General features: G+C 41.8%; 1 protein-coding gene across 14 annotated transcripts in view; it reads left to right on the top strand.

The window, feature by feature from the left end:
• gabbr1b (gamma-aminobutyric acid (GABA) B receptor, 1b) overlaps nt 1-21,236 on the top strand; it is a 326,457-nt gene that overhangs the window by 56,986 nt on the left and 248,235 nt on the right. For 13 of the 14 annotated variants that reach the window (XR_009796880.1, XM_061833538.1, XM_061833452.1 and 10 more), the window contains one exon: nt 21,098-21,181. The exons of the other annotated variant lie outside the window; for it this stretch is intronic. Coding sequence is in view for 8 of the 13 variants with exons in the window: in XM_061833197.1 (XP_061689181.1) it covers nt 21,098-21,181 (84 nt within the window). In the remaining 5 variants the exon portion in view is untranslated. The remainder of the gene's footprint in view (nt 1-21,097; nt 21,182-21,236) is intronic. 14 annotated transcript variants of the gene reach the window in all.

Below are 21,236 nucleotides of genomic sequence, written 5' to 3'. Positions count from 1 at the left end.
CCGGAATGAGACCCCAGACACACTGGAGAGACTTTCTCTCAGCTAGGCTCGGAATGCCTTGGGATTGCCCCGGGAGAGCTGGATGAATTGGTTGGGGAGAGAGAAGTCTGGATGTCCCTGCTAAAGCCACTCTTCTGGTGATCTGATCTCAGATAAGTGATAGAAGATTGATAGATGGATGGATAAAATATTAGTTCAGTATTCCCTCACTACAATATAGTTCACTTTACCTGCATTGTTTTCTGTGTCCCGATTGACTAAAGGACGGTAGACCACTTTCAAATGCCCTAAGTCCCAGGACCGCTGCTACGGGGGGAGGTGGCAGGCCCCACGGCTTTTCGATGCACCCACACAAGACGTCACAACTTTCTAGAAAGCTTTGTGTGGTGGCAGTGATCTCAGTACTTCGGGCAGTACTTAGGGCTCCCACAGCAGCTCCCATGGCAGTCCCTAAACCCCGCTGCTGGATGAGCAGACCTGAACTCAGTGGAGGTCGCTGAAGTTCATTCGCCATGGATGTCAAGTGATCGTTAGTGCATCCTCCTAATCTTTCTGAACACTTGTCCACTTCTTCCTCTTCAGCACAAAAGAGCAACACTTCAAGCATCAAACAATTGCGTAATATAGGCAAGTTGAACGTATTCTCTACTGTATATTCCTTAGCATGGAGGAGTTTGGTTGACCTTCAATGAAGTGGACTGACCTTGGGTGCCCTTATTGGACAGCAGGGTTTGGGGGCCACCACGTGTGCGGTGCGGCGCCGCAATTGCCTACCCTAAGTACTGGGGGCCACTGGCAGGCCACGTGGTGTTGCGACTTCAGTTCTAAAACATAATCGAAGGTGGCATGTCTGTTTGTCAGAATATTCTCACCCAGAAGAAAAAGGAATGCCAACAATGACCCATAGTTATGGTTTTCACTCGCTTAAAGACACCTGTGCCAAGGTGCTACAGTGGAAAAAGACACTACAGCAGAACCGCTGGCCAGAGGAACTGAAGAATACACCTGAGTCACTATAAATAATTTTGTGTGTCCAACCTCATAGATGGAGCATTAACATTAAATGTATATCTAAAAACTATATTTTTCTTTTTATAGGAAAAATGCTTATACATGTCCTGGATAAAGGGGAAGAAAATGTATGGAGGAATGTTTATAATCTATGAAGTGAGATATGAGCTATATATAAGAAAATTTTGCGAAAGACATGAAGTGTGTGGTTAGGGGTTTAACAGCGTTAAAACATAAATAAGAAACAAAAAAAGATAATGTAAATGAAAAAATATAATGAATGAAAAAAATCATTAAAAAATAGTCATTTCTCATGTATAATGCACAGCCCCAAAGTTGACTCAAAAAATCAAGAAAACCCTACTACTAATGTACAATGCGCACCACCAATTTGCTACGATCCATATGCTCAAAATATTGGGAATTATCATTTCTATTTTGCTAGGTTTGTACTTTGATTGTACCAAAAATAAGCATTGAAAATGTACTTAATGTAAAGAATAATCCAAAATGATATTCATTTGGCTTTGAGTATTACGCAATGATGTGAGGGGAAGGGCAAGTGACATGGCATCGTGGGGACGAAGGAGGAGGCATGCACACAACTTAATTCCATCTAAAATTAATACATTCCACAAAATATGAATTCAAACCCAAAAATAATATCAATATATAATAATATCAACTTTCAATGTTTCGTCAACTACCAATCCAAGGATGTTTGCCTTCTACGACTTTTAATAATCTTAAGGAAATGTACAAGGCAAACGCCATCGAAGTGAACGAAAGCCTGACACATTTTCCGGATGATTCTTTTGAATAAATTCGGACATGTCATGAAATTTCATCAACTTCTTTTATTCTGGCTGATAGAATAGTGGCTGCCTCCTCCTCTACACCATCCTCACAAAACTGCTCCAGCATTGCCGTGTGTTGCATCGCTTCCTTCGAAAGATCCTTGTAGTGCTCCTGCCTTTTTCATATTTCTTGATGATTTCTTGTTTTGTTTGATGGACAAACCAACATTCGTCTACTTCTCACTAGCATTGGCCATCAATTTCTCGGGGCCCATGGTGAAAAACGATGAATAAATTTGCGAAGAGGTTATTCGAGTGCGGTAGCGTATGACAAAGGATTTTACAAAGATAGAGGAAGTTCATCATGGGTAAAGATTGACATCCCTCGTGGCCAATGTGATGCCAGGAAGATGCTTGGACGATAACCAATGGGGGAACAGCTCTATCGCGCCACTTTCAAACCATGATTTTTTTCCTTTGATATCCTGAATATCGTTCGTAAATGGAGACAAAATTTTTCTGAGGACGCTTTTCGTACCCGTATTTTTTGGGGGATCGTAACCCCTGCACTAAACATGGGAACAGTTTATAAGACAAAGTATATAATTTTAGAACTTCTAAATGCAATTGACTATTTCGGAAAACTTACAAATACATTTGCCCAATAATTTGGCACACAGTGCACAGGTGTACTCACACTGTGGTAGCCACTAAACCAATGGAGACGACTAGTTTTAATGCTTGTATACAGAATAAACACCAGTGCCTCCACTGCATTAAAATGTCTTGTTTGGTGAGGGAGAAGCTCGGTTATTTTCCACTTCATTGTCACTATTTTGCTGATTCTAACTTCTAGAATCAATAACTTGAAAGTGAAAAATTGTTTGAATAACTCATCTTTCCAATCACAATGACATTGAGTCGAAGCCTCATTTGTATCAAAATGAGATGTCCTCTAATGCAAATAGATAACATTTGTCTGTTCATCCAGCTGTGATGTTGGGTAAGTATTTGCACTGACAAGGAATACTGCTCTTCTTGCAAAATTTCTTCCTTTGCAGTTTTGTTACCAAGATGCTGTGAATGTTTTGAAAAAGTTGTGAGTGCTGCTACCTTGAAGGAAAACTATTCTGGGTTTGATTATGTGTTGACCTCAGCTTTTATATGTGGTTGTTAAATGTTCGAAAGTCTATAAATTAGATGGGTTGATAAACACTATGTGTGGCTGTACACAGATACCTTTGTAATGACATAAATGCGCAAGATACAGGATTGGGGTGGAATATCATCTGGTATGTCATTGCAGTGAGCACCCTCACCAAAAGTAACCCATCTAACTAACCCATCACATGGTTAGTACTGAGCACTAGAATGGCGAAAGCCCAATCATCACTATCCGAATCAGATGCATCTGTATTTTGCCAAGTTTGCAAAAACAGGGGATTTCTCCAACATCTCAAAAACATGCATTAAATGGAGACTCTAAATTGCCCCTAGGTGTGATTGTGAGTGTGACTTTTGTCCGTCTCTGTCTGCCCTGCGATCGGCTGGCAATCAGTACAGGGTGTACCTTGCCTCCTGCTCGATGATAGCTGGGATAGGCTTAAGCACTCCCGCGACCCTTGTGAGGATAAGCGGCTGAGAAAATAGATGGATGGATGGATTTACTAAACCTTTGAATCCCAAAACTAATATTTAGTTGTATGACAAGCCTCACAACCAATTTGTGGCCCCTTTCAGCTCTTATTCCACTCTGAAAATCCTTAACAAGATGACACAATTCCATCCATTTATTTTCTACCGCTTCTCTGTGTCCCTGTCCCCCGCCACTTCTTCCAGCTTTTCCGAAGGCATCCTGAGATGTTCCCAGGCCAGCCGAGAGACACAGTCTCTCCAGCGTGCCCTGGGTCATCCCTGGGGTCTCTTTCCGCTGTGACATTCCCGGAAAACCTCACCAGGGAGGTGTCCGGCAGGCATGCAGATCAGATGGACATCCAGCAGAGGAAACTCATTTCGGCCGCTTGTATCCATGTGTATGACCCACAGGTTCTGCTCATAGGTGAGGGTAGGAACATAGATGGACTGGTAAATTAAGAGCTTTGCCTTTCCACTTAGCTCCTTCTTCACCACAATGGACCGATATAAAATCTGCATCACTGCAGATGCTGCATCAATCGGTGTGTCGATCTCCTGCTCCATTCTTCCCTCACTCGTGAACAAGAGCCCAAGATACTTGAACTCCTCCACTTGGGGCAGGATCTCATCCCCGACCCAGAGACGACACACGGCACCCTCATCCGACTGAGAACCATGGTCTCAAATTTAGAAGTGTTGATTCTCAATCCAGCCGCTTCACACTCGCCTGAAAACCACTCCAGTGAGTGTTGGAGATCGCATTCAACAAAACCACAACATTTACAAAGAGCAGAGATCCAATGCTGAGGCCCCCAAACCGTACACCCTCTATACCTCAGCTGTGCCAAGAGATTCTGTCCACAAAAGTTATGAACAAAATCGGTGACAAAGGGGAGCCTTGGCGGAGTCAAACTCTCACCAGAAACGAGTCCGACATATTGCCGGCAATGCGGACCAAACTCTGACAGCGGTCGTACAGGGACCGAACAACCCATATCAGGGGGTTCAGTACCCCATACTCCCGAAGAACCCCCACAAGGCTCCTAGAGGGACACGGTCGAACGCCTCCTCCAAGTCAACAAAACACATGTAGACTGGTTAGGCAGACTCCCATGCACCCCCGAGGATCCTCCTGAGGGTGTAGAGCTGGTCCACTGTTCCACGGCCAGGATGAAAACCACATTTCTCCTCCTGGATCTGGGATTCGACTTCCCGACAGAGCTTAATCTCCAGTACCCCTGAATAGACCTTACCAGGGAGGCTGAGGAGTGTGATCTCCCTATAGTTGGAACACACCCTCCGGTCCCCCTTCTTAAAAAAGGGGGGCCACCATTCCAGTCTGCCAATCTAGAGGCACTGTCCCTGATGTCCACCCAATATTGCAGAGGCGTGTCAACCAGGACAGCTCCACAGCATCCAGACCCTTTAGGAACTCCGGGCGAATCTCATTTTTTTAACCACCTTGATGACCTCAACCCCAGAGAAAGAAAAGCCTGCCTCAGAGAACCAAGACTCAGCTTCCTCCTGGAAAGGCGTGTTGGTGGAATTGAGATTTTCAAAGTATTCTTTCCTCCGACTCACAACATCCCAGGTTGGGATCAGCAGTGCCCCACCCCTACACAGTGTTGACGGGGCACTTCTTCCTCTCCTGAGACGCCAGATGGTGGACCAGAATTTCCTTGAAGCATTATTGAAGAGTTCTCCATGGCCTCACCGAACTCCTCCCACGCCCGTGATTCTCCCTCAGTGACTACCAAAGCTGCATTCCGCTTGGCCAGCCAGTACCTATCAGCTGCCTCGGGAGTCCCACAGGCCAAAAATGCCTGATAAGACTCTTTCTTCAGCTTGACAGCATCCCTCACTGTTGGTGTCCACCAACGTGTTTGGGGGTTGTCACCATGACAGGCACTGACCACCTTACGGCCACCTCAGCAATGGAGGAATGGAACATCGTCCACTCTGACTCAATGTCCCCCGCCACCCGCGGAACGTGAGCATAGTTCGTTCGGAGGTGGGAGTTGAAATTCCTTCTGACGGGTATATGCCAGCCGTTCCTAGCAGACCGTCACAATATGTTTAGGCATGCCACATCGGACCTGCATCTGGCCCCACCATTGAAGCCAACTCACCCCCAGGTGGTGAGCAATTGACAGCTCCACCCCTTTCTTCACTCGAATGTCCAAGATAATGCAGTCGCAAGTGCGATGACGCGGCAACAAAATCGATCGGCCTAAGGTGTCCTGGTGCCAGGTGTACATGTAGAGAACCTTATGCCTTAACACAGTGTTTGTTATGGACAATCCGTCATAAGCACAGAAGTCCAGTAAGAGAACACCACTCTTGTTCTGATCGTGGGGGCTGTTCTTCCCAATCACACTCTTCCAGGTCTCATTTTCATTTCCCACGTGAGTATTGAAGTCCCCCAGCAGAATGATGGAGTCCCCAGAGGGAGTGCTCTCCAGTACTCACTCAAGTGCATGTTCAACAGGTGCTGGCTTCATCTTTAAATAAGTACGACCAGATTAACACCTGTTTTCACAAAATTGACGACCTCACTGATTGAATGCCACACTGCTATTTTTTTCACACAACCCTTTCAACAAATTGCCCAATTGCACAGCTTTACAGCCCCAGTGTCATCACTATAAACATTCTAAAATAGATATTCTAATGAAAAATACATTTAACATTATTCACTTCAATGTCTATACGAAAAAATAAATGTGAGCGGAGAGCGCGTCATCTAAGTTGCAGAAGTGTCATTCTACGATATCCAAGTGGTCGCCACATTGGCTGCATCCTCTGTCACCCGAACATTCGCCAATGAAAACACACGGTGCACCCTAACTATGGGAGATGAACACGCCCCTTCTGAAACGGAAGCTATTTTCGAAAAGGAGAACACCACACAACCGTTACCTGGGCAATATTACACTATTGTTTCGAGCCCTCGGGGCAATATTACACTGTTTCGAGCCATAATCAGATGATATGCGATCACGGCCAAACCACATCCCGTCCGATCCTCTTCCGCGGCAGAGATGAGCCATCGCTGCTTATCGCAGCCAGCCGATGTGGCTTATGACGGAGCCGAGCCGTACTGCTTTAGGGGGTTGTTCATAGCCGCCGCAGTACGCGATGAACAACACCGTCGTGCCGGGACGCTTTACTGCGCACACTTAGCTGAGTGAGGCATTCTTGGCTGGGTTCTTCAGAGCTGCCGCCGTCCGCGAGCCTGAAGCGCAGCCTTCGCTGGCGAAGCGACGCAGCAGCCCGACGCCGTCCGACGCGCACATCGACGTATTTCGTACGCGGATCTTTTGTTACGTTATGAGATACCGATTACGTGGTCCGCCCCAAACTATTATTTTTTTTTTGTAGCTGTATACACACCTTCCTGTTATTTGGAACCCACGAAGCTCTCGTCCTCTGCACCCATGCAATGCAATTTTCACGACGAACCGGGTCTCTTGCAAAGTTATGAAGGGTAAATCCATTCTCCTGAGTGTTCAAGCAATGTCCAGCAATGCAACAAGCCGGCATTTTGGCTAACACGAAGGAACAATGATTTACCTTCCCATAGGTAAAATTAATGGAAACAAACGAGTCCACTTGAGGGTGGGTCTCTCCTTTACGTCACTTCTTGCTTCTTCTCGAAAACAATTCCCTTGAGAGGATTTTCATGGCGGGAGTTACAAAAAGCTGTATAAATCAAAATCGTGTTTTGTGGTGGGGAAAAAAACGCATGGGCCCATATTGTCTGCTGTTTTTTCAATAATAACATACTAAAAATCATCCATTTCATGACAGTAGCACTTTAAGAGTGTGTATATCATGAATGGTGGGTTATGTTGGTTTTCTGAGAATCTCCTGTGCCTACTGAAAACTTGTTTGAGACATAGCAATAAAAAAATATACTAAAAATGGGGATTCATCTGTTTAGTCACATTGGGCTGCTATTATTTTGAACACTACTGTATCTCGGAACAAGTATTGCACAGTATGACTGGTAAGGAGGTAGTAATCACAACAAATAACAATAAAGCCTCTGAAGGGTGTCTAAAACTAATTGAAGTAATATTTGGTATGTACAATAACATGCATTTTTCAACACACAGAACTGGAAATTGGTCTTGTTAATAATAATAATAATAATGTTATGCAATCATGTTTTATCCCACTGGTTTTAAACTGGCGGTATAGTGGATGTCTCGTTAGAGCATCTACCTCACAGTTAAAATCCCAGCCCTGCCTGTGTGGAGGTATCATGTCCTCCCTGTGCCTGTGTGGGTTTTCTCCGGGCACTCAAGTTTAGTCCCATGTCCAAAAACATGCAGGGTAGGTTAACTGAAGACTCTAAATCGCTCATAGGTGTGAATGTGAGTGCAAATGGTTATGTATGCCCCCAAACTGGCTGGCAACCAGCTCAGGATGTACCCCATCTCCTGCCTGAAGACAGCTGGGATAGGCTCCAGCAATCCCGTGACCCTTGTGAGGATAAGCGGCTCTTAAAATGGATGGAAGGGTTGTTGTTTTAAACAACAAAATAATCTTAAAATGGAAAAGTAACCTTCATAGGGGGTCAGTCTTCACTTTTGGTCCCAGAGGTTGGGACAAAAAGGGTGTAACCACCTCCTGGGCAGGGTCTCATTTGACCAACTTGCCGAAGATGGATCTCCCAACTCTCCCAACTTTCTAGATTGTTACTACACCTTCCTTCCTCCCTCTTATCAGAAGTTAGCCTCCTCTTGTCAATGTTTGTCTGTCCTTTGTGTTTTCTTTCCAGCATTTTTCCTTCGTAAATTTCCATGTCAGATCTTATTAACCTTTCTATAAAAATGCTCTACCTGTATCATTTGTGGGTTTTTGGGTTTGACAGAAGAGCTGTTGTTATCGAGATTTATCTAATTCATGTAGCAACCTTCAAATGATCCATCCATCCATTTTCTGAGCTGGTTTTCCTCACAAGGGTCACGGAAGTGCTGGAGCCTTTCTCAGTCATCTTCGGGCAGGAAACGGGATACACCCTGAAGTGGTTGCCAGCTAGTCCTTCAAAATATGAGACTGATAAAAGGTTTGTTGTCACTTTGTCCTGAAGTTTTATACAGACAAAAATTGGCATGGTGACCCCCACACAAGACGAATTAGTTTGATTTTCTCTTTATAGCAAAAATCGGACCAACCCAGAAGTGAGCACAGGTGCGACAATACTTGAGCGAATTCCCAGATGGGGCCCGACACATTTTGTTGGGAATGACAAAAGTTCTTCTACTTTGGCATCATCCAAAACCAAAAATGCCAGCCCTAGAATGTCAAAGCGAAGAGTCTTGCATGTTTAAATTTTTGGGATTTGTTCTATGTAGTGTGGCATATCAACTACACTCCGACAGCAAACATTGATGTGGACCAATAGAAATGCGTAATTATAATAGTCTCCATTACGAGCAGTTGTCAAAAAACTCAGATGCCATTGTCAACATTTATTCACAACCATGAACGAATGCTTACCCAAGCTTTAGAGCATGCTTTGTTTAATATTTACATACAAATGTTAGTTCTAGCACCAGTTAGATAAGCTACATAACATTATGATGCCTGCCTTAAAAGTATGTGAACACACCTCAAGCTCTTCATGGACAGCCCACTCCTGAGCACCGGTAATGACACCACATTTTTTTTTTACTGTTTCTTTCTTTCCCAACACAATACATTAGCATGATCCATTGTTCTTATCATCCCCATAGCTGGTGTATTTGCTCACTTGGACCAGTGTCATGTTTTCTGGTCACGCCTCCCCAACCGCATTTGATTTGACAAGTTAAAATCCAGTAATCATAAGAGACGGGATACAATTGTTGTAAATATTGTGCAATGTTTGCAGTATTCTGACCAAGATACGGAAAGGGTTTGTGGCATCAGTCTGACATGGAGCCATCGTGAAAGGCCAGATGTGTCTTGCAGTTTGATCCAGGCATTAGAAGATAACCTTATTAGCTTCACAACACTGAGTCTGTGACCCATGGAGCAGCTTTTGCTGTCTTCTGTTGTGATGATTATCCTGGCCATCAAAGCATCCTCTGTAAATTATTTGTTAGTTTTGAGTTTTAGACCTCAATCTCCTCTTCTTCTAACAAAATTCTGTAAATGTTGTTTTCACAGAATAAAAACCAAATACATCTGAGTTTAGACACTCAGGCTCATTTATTGTGAGACTAATCAATACTAAACACACATGCCAGTCCCATTTAACAAGACTGTTTACAACAACAGAAGGTAATTTCTTGTGCATTCAGATGCAAATGTAAATACCTGGTAAAAGAGTAAATTAGTCATCTCTACTCATATACATCTCTTCAAATGCAAATGTTTTCAGTCTACAGCAAGGAATTAAAAGAATTGCCTTTACTGTTCCATTACTTCCAGTAGTACAATAATTTATTTCCAGCTGCTGCTTAAGACCAATCATTGAATTGTGGTGATGATGATCGGTTAGTGATTTCTAGTTTATAATCACGAACCTTTGACTTATTACATATTATTTTCACTGTTACAGTTGAAGTACATTCATATGTGCTTAACCTCATGGGCGATGTGGAAGATTCCACTACTAGGCTGACATTCAAAAGGTCACCACACCAAGTTGTAACTGAAAATGAAACGGGCTTTGTGGTGCCAGCACAAATGCTCCTGTGATAAACTTGCATTTCCTTTCATCTGCAGTGTTATCTAGTTTCCTTGAGGATACCTTCTTCTTGTGGGTACAATATATAGGAATTTGTGGCTGAAACAAACAAACAAACAAAAAAATAGGGGCAGTCACTATAGTTAGGATACTATACACATTACATACAATAATCATGAAAAACTGATAATTACCAACATGCACGAACACACACACGCACACACATATAAGCTTCAGTTAGCTGTTACCTGAAAGAGGTCAAGCGATAAAGAAAATGGATGGATGAATTGATGATTAAGTTCTATTTAACAACCTCTATTACATTTGCTACAAAGGAAAATACGATTGCGATGGAAAATAGAGTTAGGCTACTTGTGATTTAGAGATATGGTGTAAGACACTTATGATGTTCTTTATTACAGTCCATAAAGCTGTCTGAGCTTTTTGTTATTTTTTATTTTTCAAACCAATCCAAGTGTTTTCTTATCTCAAATTCATTGAGGCTGTTCTTGGAACAAAAGATCTTTCCACAAACTTCCACAAAAACTGCAATGTGCTCATGTTCCCTTCAGTACTTCAACCAAGAGTTGAAAGATAAATTACTCTCACAAGGAAATAGTTATTTTTTAATATCAGAAACTAAATTTCCAAGACAAGCAGGCAGGCAGGGAGAGCTTTCGTGCAACCACTCTGCCAGACCCAAGCTTTTTAGTTGTCCATACATGGTCGTATTTCTAACAAATTTATGGGTTATAATGGCTCACTTTACATGAACTTGTCTCTGTCAATAAATAAGAAATATTGTCTGTCTCTGGTACTAGAAAACTCTCCCATTGTCACACTCACTACAACCACCTCCTTCTGCAAAACTTTCTTCAAAACACTAGAAGTTGCATAGTTTTATAAAACCATAAAATAGTTATATTAAACCAAAAAATAAGAGAGAAAAACAACCCCTCCCCCACATCCACCCATCCATTTGATGTATTGCTCATCCTCACTCCATCCTGGAGGCTAACCCTAAGCCCTCACCCTAACTTTATGGAGGATGGGGGTAATTTATTTGATTTAGGAAGGAGGCAGGAATTTATAATTTGGCTAATTGACGTATTCTAAATTCTAAAAGCATAGTATATTTAAAAACGTTTTTTACTTTTGTCTTATCCTTTACCCATACCCCATCCTAACCACAACCCTCTTATCCCTTGCCCACATCCTAACCTTAACCCTCATTTTCTTCATTCATTTTTTATTCAATATTTGTATTTCCTATCCCTCACCCACACCCCATCCTAACCCTCAATTTATTTCCTTTATTTATTTATATATTAATCTATTTATTTATTTATTTCCTATCCCTCGCCCAAACCCCATCCTAGCCATAACCCTCAATCCCTTCATTTTTTCTCTTTTCTTCCTTTTATTTATTTCCTATCCCTCACCCACACCCCACACTAACCATAACCCTCAATCCCTTCATTTTTTGTTCTATCCTTCACCCCACCCTAAAAATAAATCTCAATTTCTTCATTTTTCTTCTCCTTGTATTCATTTATTTATTTCCTATCCCTCACCCCCACCCATCCTAACCATAACCCCCAATCCCTTCATTTTTTTCTTCCTTGTTTGTATTTACTTTTTTCCTATCCCTCACCCACACCCCATCCTAACCATAACCCTCAATCCCTTATTTTTTCTTCCCTTTATTTATTTATTTATTTATTTATTTCCTATCCCTTACCCACACCTCACCTTAACCCAAATCAGCAAATTATATATATATATATATATATATATATATATATATATATACATTTATAAAGTCAAACAGTCAAAAATAAAACAAAGCTTAAAAATCCATAAAAAAATTAAAAACCCATAATAGTTCTAAAAACTATACATGGTATTACAAAGTACATTGTTTAAAAGCATTCAAGTATGTTTAATAAAACCAAGGTTATAAAAATACTTATAAAATACAAAAGTACTACATAGTACTACAATACAATACAAATCACTTCAGGACAAAAGTAATAAGTTCAAATACATAAAAAAACAGTAAAAATACTTTAATACTACAAAGTACATAAAGTACCACCAAAATACACATATTACTACGATTTACATCATCTTAGGACTATTTTACGTGTTCAACAAATTTAAAACAATAAAAATATTAAACTACAAAAATATAAAACACTTAAAATACTATAAAGTACACAAAGTGCTACCATTCCAATAACTTAAAAACAATCAATTACATTCAATAAAACAAAAACTATAAAAATATTCAAAAAACATAAAAATACTACAAAGTACACAAAAAATACTACAAACACAGAAATACTACAACATACTATTATATATGTATATGTATTATATAGTATTATAGTCAAGATTAACAATTCATGTGTATATATATATATATATATATATATATATATATATATATAATATAGTTATGAGTATATGCCATTCAATTAGTTATAGCTGATATAGGGATCAGAATTTACTGTGGCAAAATTACAGTGAATTGGCTCAACACTGTCAGTTGAAACATGGCCTTTGAAGTGTCAACATCTCCAAACCTGCTGCGCTGTGACTGTGTGCCAATCGATCTGGGGAAGGCTCAGAGAGGTTCGGCACGCATTATTGAACGGTCACAGCGATTGATTTGATTTATTGTTTAGTGATCAATTTTTCATTTTTACATTTTTTGCTGTTTTTTTTTCAATACAAATTGTTTTGGTTTTTTTTTCATTTTTTCATCCAAAAACAATCATTTCAGATTTAAAAACTTCTAAAACTACTTTTTCATCATGAATAAAATTGACATTTAAAAATCCATTTACAAATAAAGAATGACTTTCAGATATAAATACATTAAAAATGGGGAGAGATAGGGATGAGTGAAAGTGGACCCTTGTCCGGTTCGGACGACGTCGTCGAGACGACTGTCAAGAGTGGAGAGGTGGAAGGGACGATGGGGAACGTCGGGGGAAGGACCGTACAAATAACTCCCGATCCTGGGATCAGTACTTCGGGTATCGGGATTCCAGGAGAGGGAGTACTCAGACTCCTTCGCCTAACCCCAGGACCTCTCCATGGATTCCAATAAGTGTGGGTATTCTGAACTGCTGTTTGATGCATAGGAACAAACAACAGTCAGGACCCATCACTCCACCTGAAGGCAAAAGGAAGCTCCACTCTTGTCCACCAGGGTAAACCCGGATGTATAGGTGGCGAGCTTGGGGACATTAAGTATACCCACACCTGTCTGCCACCTCTTAGGCTCCTTCTCTCTCAGAGAGGTGGCATTCCTCATCCCCAGAGCCAGTTTCTGTCGCGGGCGATTAGATCGCCAAGGTCCCTATCTTTGGCCACCAACCAGCTCACACTTCACCGAATCACTATGCCCCCTTCTGCAGGTGGTGAGGGCACGGAAAGTGGGACCCACATTACTCTTTTGGGCTGTGCCCAGCCGAGATCCATGAGTGCAAGCCTAGCCACCAGGCGCTCAGGTGTTCCCAATACCTTTATCGTGTCAATTGACTATTGGTTTGACCAATCCTGGCTGTTTGTCATTGCACATAATGGCCTGCTCTAGCAAGCTAGTGAGTTGGCCCCCAATTTATGTCTTCTAAACCTAAGGGTATAAAAATGAGTGGGGCAGCAGGTCCAAGAAACCGAATAAAAGACTAAAACATACCTAAAAAGCCACCAAGAACTACCATTACACAACACAGTGAGGCCATGGCTGAGGGTTCGACCACATAACATTCGAAGGACTTTGCAGACTGCGAGTGCTTCTCACTGCAACTGAATAAGTCTACAAACATAAGTGACACATCGCAGTTGTGCATTTGTATTGATTGTGCTTGACAAATTCATATTACTGTTTAAGCAGTTGGGAAAGCACTCCTGAGCAATACAAAGCGTGCAAGATAAATAATATCTTGCAACCGCCACCACCCCCCTTCCAACCCCTACTAGCTAGATTGTGGGAGGTTGGCTTGGGACAAAAAAGTTTGGGCACCCCTACTGTAGCTAATAGGTATAATATACGGTATGTATAATGCAGAGAATCATGGACAATTGACAATGCAGAAAGATATCTGCAGGGCGATTCGGGACCTATTGTAATTCAGGATTCTTCTCACTCGTTCACTCCTAAAATGCTCTTGCAGACAGCTGAAACAGTGAACTCCTGAAAAGCCTGATTCAACACTCGTGTTGAGTCCTTTCAGACATCATACTCAAAATTGGCTCATGTAGAAATCGACCGTTATGGGTTTTTCAGGACAGACATTGATAAAGATTGTTAATAGTTAAGAAGGCTGCTAACCACTATTTTGAGTTTATATTCATTTGCAGTAAAAATTTTAAAACTATGGTAAAATTTTTTAATCACAGAAGCACTTTGTTTAAATGCTAAAAGCATGTTTATTTAACCAAACAAAATACAAATCTCTTGCTACTATTGCTCTTGTGCTGACTTCATTATTGCATTTTTACACACAGCCTCCCCTGGTGTTGTTGACTGAAATACTGACCTTTTAGACTTGGGTCCATTTATCTGCAACAAGGGTTTGGAAAGAAAAAAAAAAGAGTTTTAAAGGTTGGCCACATGCTGACATATGCTCAACACACCATGCTTAATTTATTACAGCTTTTCAGCAGCCTAGAGTTGATTTTTTTTATTAAAGTTTATATTTTACCACACAATCGGAGGGACCCTGCCATTTTAAACTATACTACTACATTACTAATGATTAATATGACAAAAGTGGCATAAAAAGCATAATAGTTGCTGTGAGTGCCATAAAACCCCTGACAGAAGACAAATAGCCTTTAGGGCTTTTATGAGCTCATGCAGTATTTGAAATGTTCCATTTTGTTCCGATAATTCACTGAATTGCTGAATTTTAATCCCCCACACGTAGCTCTTTCTACTATCACTATTTCTATGTAAATATTATCAAGCAGCCTTGTTGCAAGAGTATCATAGTATCATATATCATCATAGTATTTTTTATAGTATGTAGTATAGTATAGTATGTCTTTCATGCAAATTCAGAGTTCTGTATTCTCAACACACATTCTCCCATTGAGTCTACTCAACGTTTAAAGCAGGACCAGCGAGTTAATACGCTAAAAACTAGTTGGCCTTCATCTGAGCGTACTTCCCTGCAACAAAACAAGACTGAATTGAATTTCTTGCTCTCTCACAATCACACACATAAGCTTCTTCAATCACAGACTGTTTCCACATCAATGTCATCAACAGCAATATTTCAGATGATTCTCTCTGAGCTGGCAGGGTATCTACTTGTTTACTCACTTAACTTGATGTTAGTTATTGTAGCAGTCATCAGCTGTAGACTTTTTCATGTGACTTTTAATGTAAGCAAACTATTCTCTCCATTGCAATTATATTGTCTGCTTATCATTGGGTGCCAGAATGGCGAACTAATGTTATGGTAAAAGCAGATCAATCTCTATTAGCGTTAGGGTCCAATAATACAAGTGATTACTGTTTTTGGGCACATTCTCTCAATCTCAATGCCATCACAGACTGTTTCCATATTATCAGCAGATTTCTTTCAAGTAATCCTCACTCTTGTTGGGACATACCACGAATGTTTCTCCACTCTTACCTTACCCTGCTGCTCACTGTAATACAGCATTAAGGTTTCTTTATACTGATGTTGCCGGCAACCGCATCGACTGCGGCTATCCCATATGCAGTTTGCTGTGAACACTCGAACGCAAACCACCTCCTCAGTTTTGAAAATGTACTGTAGTTCCCAGAGTTGGGGTGTTGCTTCAGCTGGTATTGGCAGGGAAACCACTGGGTGGAGTTTCCTCTGCATTGTTTGGCCATTTGTGGTAGCTGTCTTTTACTTTACTTTCCGTCACAAGGAACAAAGCAAAAGCAATGGCGACTGTGGAACAGTGTCTGCCAGAACAAACAGAAATAGATAACCAGGTTAATTACGCCGCAAAATCAATTGAAAAGGCATCGGCATAGGTGCTATGTGCAACCGAGAGGAACAGTAAATATGTCATCAGAGCATGTGACTAGATTAAACCAATCATGAGAGATGATCTCCACGGTATTCTATGAGCAGCAACAATTTTTGTCCTGTGCACATAGGCTGACAGGTGAGGTTAGACTTGAATCCCCTTGGACCATGATATTCGCAGATGATATTGTGATCTGCAGTGAAAGCAGGGAGCAGGTGGAGGAACAATTAGAAAGATGGAGGCAGGCACTGGAAAGGACAGGAATGACGATTAGCTGAAGTAAAACAGAATATATATGCATGGATGACAGGGGCGGAGGGGGAAGAGTGAAACTCCAGGGAGAAGTGATAGCGAGGGTGGACGACTTCAAATACTTGGGGTCAACAATACAGAGCAATGGTGAGTGTGGTAAGGAAACTAAGAAACGGGTCCAAGAGGGTGGAACAGTTGGCGGAAGGTGTCTTGTGTTCTATGTGACAGAAGAGTCAACACTAGGATGAAGGACAAAATTTATAAAACTGTGGTTAGGCCATGATATACGGATTAGAGACAATGGTACTGAAGAAACAACAGTAAGCAGAACTGGAGGTAGCAGAAATGAAGTTGCTGAGGTTCTCGGAGTGACCGGGTTGGATAGGATTAGAAATGAGCTCATTAGAGGGACAGCCAAAGTTGGATGTTTTCGAGACAAGGTTAGAGAGAGCAGACTGTGATGGTTTAGACATGTTCAGAGGAGAGAGAGTGACTATATTGGTAGAAGGGTGAGTGAGAGGAACGCCAAAGAAAAGATTGATGGATGTTGTGAGGGAGGACATGAGGACAGTGGGTGTTAGAGGTAGGTAGATCCACGAGATAGGCTTAGATGGATAAAGATGACATGCTGTGGCGACCCCTAACAGGACAACCCGAAAGGAAAAGAAGAAGAGCAGCACATCAAGTGAGGCATATAGGTGCATGGGGCAATGTGTCAGTCACAAGATGTAATGCAAATGTTGTTGACTGCATGAGCGTGAAAATATAGAGGTCTATAAAAAAGGGTTCTCTGTCAAAGCAGAATGAGCTTTACTGGCCAAGTATATAAAAAAGACAATTTGTCTCCGGTACTTGGAGCTGCCCTTGTACTTCTTTTCCTTTCGGCTTGTCTTGCGAGCGTGTCAACTTTTTCCATCTAAGATGATCTCCACCACATGGTTCTCTGCTCTCTTTTCTTAATCACCAATCACACCTCTCTCTCTCTGTCTGGGATGCTCAGAACTACTTCATCGAGTTCCTTCCAGAATTTCTCTTTTCAAGTCTACAGTACATATTACTAATATCAATACAGTACTGATTGGACCTTAAGAATGTGAGGATGTGCCCAAACAACTGCGCAAGGCAGAAAATAATAGGTTCGCTGCACAAGAATTTAATTACTTAATTGCAAGAGGGAAAAACAGTTTGAATCCCTGCTAGTTTTGATTTTTATTGATTGGTAGCGCCTACCCAACAGAAGAGCCGGACGAGCTAGGATGTGGAGGGTCTTAAAGGATCCTGGTCCAAGTTCAAGTGGCCTGCAAGTCTTCAAGGGTGGGTAGGGGGGTGCCAACAATCCGTTCCGTGGTTTTGATTGTCTGTTGGAATCAGAGTTTGTGCTTTTTTTTTTTTTTTCCAGCCCCAAACCAGGCTGTGATGGAAGTACATTGTACTGATTGGATGACCACTGTGTAGAACTGTCACAGCAGCTCTTGTGACAGGCCGTGCTTCCTCAGAAGCTGCAAAAAAATACATACCTACCCACTGGGATTTTTTGAGGATGTATTTGATGTTCATCTCCCACTTTAGGTCCTTTGAGACTGTAATTCTCAAGAACTTGAAGGTCTCAACAATTGACGCAAGATAGTTGGACAGCGTGGGGGGCAACTGTGGTGAAGCATGCCTCCTGAAGTCCACAATCATTTCTACAGTCTTTAGAGTTTTCAACGCCAGGTTATGTTGGCTACACCAACGCTCCAGTCTTGTCACTTCCTGTCGATATGCAGACTCGTTGCTGTCTTTGATGAGGCCGATGACAGTGGTATCATCTGCGAACTTCAGGAGTTTGACAGTCGGATGCCACAAGGTGCAGTCGTTCGAGCAGAGGGGAGAAGACAAAACCTTGGGGTACCCTGGTGCTGATAGTACGGATGGATGAAGTGGTGTCCCCCAGCCTCACCTGCCCGTCAGGAAGTTGTAGATCCACTGACAGATGCCAGGTGCGATCTTGAGCTGGAAAATGTTGGAGGAGAGGAGTTCCTGGATGATGGTTTTAAACGCAGCGCAAGAGTAGATGTTTAAGGATGAAGTGCAGACCCATGTTGACGGCATCATCCGCAGACCTGTTAGCTTGACAGGCAAACTGCAGTGGGTCCAGATGAGGACCTGCGACACTCTTGAGGTGGTCCAGCACAAGGGGTTCAAAGGTCTTCATGACCACAGATGTCAAGGCAACAGGCCTGTCATTAAGACCGGACACTGCTGTGTTTTTTGGGGACCAGTATGATGTTCGAGCATTTGAAGCAGGTTGGTACTTCACACAGTTCTCAAGACCTGTTGAAGATCTTTGTGAAGACAGGAGCAAGTTGGTCTGCGTAGGCTTTGACGCAGGATGGGGACACCAGGTCTGGGGCCAGCGCTTTGTTGACTTTTTTGTCGTTTAAAGATATGACTCACGTTCCTTTCATGGATGTTAAACGGTGGAGTTGGTGATGATGAAGACAGTGGTGCGACTTGGTGGGTGTGTGAGTGTAAGTGTCATTTTTCAAATCTGCAGTAAAAGCAGTTCAGGTCTTCGGCTAGCCCACAATTTTTGTCTACTGGGGGGGGATCATCGCTTGTAACCAGTGAGCGATTTTAATCTGTGCCAGATTGATGTGGAGTCATTAGCACCGAGATGTTTTTCCAGTTTTGCTGCATGATATTAATTTCTTTAGTTAGCTGGTTTGTAGTGCGCAGTATCCCCACGACGTTATGCAGCCTCTTTAGCCTGACGGAGTTGAGTCAGTCTGGCTGTAAACCCCAGCTTGTTGTTATTGAACATGTGAAAAGTTTTTGATGGTACACACCTCTCCTCAGAAACTGACATATGCAGTAACAATATTTGTGAATTTATCTAGGCTGCTCGCTGAAGTTTCAAAGACACTCTGTCTGTGCAGTGAAAGCAGCTTTGAAGTTCTAGTTTTGCCTCGTTGGTCCACTTTTTAACTGATTTTACCAAAGGCTTGACGCACTTAAATACTTGCCTGTATGTCGGTATTGAGTAGCTTAAGTAGTAATCAGAGGAGCCGGGGGGAGCGCGGATAAATGCGTGATATGCATGTTTAATTGTGCCATAACAGTGGTCTAGAGTGTTATATTCCCTCGATGGACATTTTATGTGCTGGTTTTATTTCGGGAGTTCGTGGTCCAGTTAACCCTGTGTTGAAATCTCGGATAATGAGGAGTGATTCTGGGTGTTTTTTCCTCAATGTTGTTTATCTGGTCAGCGAGCATTACAACTGCTGCGTTCATGCTAAGTTGAAGCGGAGAGGTGAATTCACGCGGCGAGTAAAACTGCTTACAGTTCAAAAACAATGACTCTAAAACCGAGCTGCACTGTGCGCTGAGCTGTGTCACATCGATGCACCAGTTCTCATTGATATAGATGCATATTCCACTGCCTTTTAATTTCCACACTCCGTGATGCAGTCCGCCCAATAAAAATGAAAGCCGGGTAGAGTAATGGCTGCGTCGAGAACATATCCACAAAGCCAAGTCTCCGTATAGCACAGGGCGGCAGAACATCCAAGTCTTTGCAGGTCTTGATCAGAAGTTGAAGTTCATCCATATTTTTTGCTGTGACATCAATTGACGCAAGGGCCAATCTTTGTTCCCTCCTGTGCAGTTGAACTTGTGCACTGGATCACAACCCTCTGCACCTTTGATGCGATGCCCCGTAAAGGGTGCCGACAAGTAACTCCGGGAAAAGATACAGGGAATTGGTGAGAGTTGTTGAAAAAAAGTTTGAAGAAGACTCTCCGATGGTTAGCAAGTCATTTCTTGTGTACTTGAGTCTTGACTCGACCGAAAAGCACACAAGCGTGCACGTATCGAAGGAAGCCACACTGGCAAGTGCCATAGAGTGAGTGTGAGTTGCCTTGCAGTTGAGTGGTTACCGGTCTTAAGGGTCTTCTCATTTGTAGTCATTTCTGATAACCTGGGATAGAAAATGGATTGATGGATCCTCATGATCTACATTATCTGTTTGACGAACACTTCTGCTTCTACCTTGATAGATGGAAGAAAAATGTGTCATCGATGTGATGTTTTATTTCTGCATTTTATCAACAGTAAAGGTTTGTCTCTTAAATAGCTTTTGTACAGTTTATGACTAGACTGTAATTTATAGAAAATCCAGAAACAAAGAGATTTGTAGCTGTAATCTCCTGCACAGGCAATTGAGTTTAAGTAGGAGTTGAAAGATTAAACATTTGTTTTGGAATGTAAAAACATCTTGAAAATCCTTAACTTTCCCAAGCGTATCCAGCCCACTTGCCATATCCTCAATGTCACATAAAGGGAGAGGAAATAGAGCAGTTTTATATTATTTAACATGCTTGAAAGTGAACATATAAACGTTGTAATGCCTAAATGCACTGCATGTTTCTGGTTTTAATACCGTCGACTATTGACCTAAACGTGACTTAGATATAAATACAACTTTCTGAAGCTGTATTGAGTTTGGATTGAAGGAATATCAATCAATAAAATTGAGTAATTGATGCATTTTTACACATGTAGATTTTTGTGGAAGTTCCTGAAATGTTTCTCTGCTGGTGTTGTTCTTTCTGACATGAACATATAAGAGAAGAGTCATTTATATAGATAATGCTGTCAGAGTCATTTTAACTTGTCAAATTTCTTCTTGATAATAATTGCATTTTTTTTTTAGGTGGAAAGATGGTGCCATTCTTTCTTCTTTTCTTCTTTGCTGCATCGCCCTTACTCAGCGTATCTTCACACAATACATCTGCTGGTAATGACTATGTTGCCTCACATTCCAATGTTTGTTTGCAACAATGTTTGAGGTT

Source organism: Syngnathoides biaculeatus, chromosome 1 (genome assembly GCF_019802595.1).
Source record: "Syngnathoides biaculeatus isolate LvHL_M chromosome 1, ASM1980259v1, whole genome shotgun sequence".
Classification (NCBI taxonomy): Eukaryota; Metazoa; Chordata; class Actinopteri; order Syngnathiformes; family Syngnathidae; genus Syngnathoides; species Syngnathoides biaculeatus.
The sequence above is the reverse complement of the archived record's forward strand: the minus strand, read 5'-3'. Positions and strand labels throughout refer to the sequence as shown.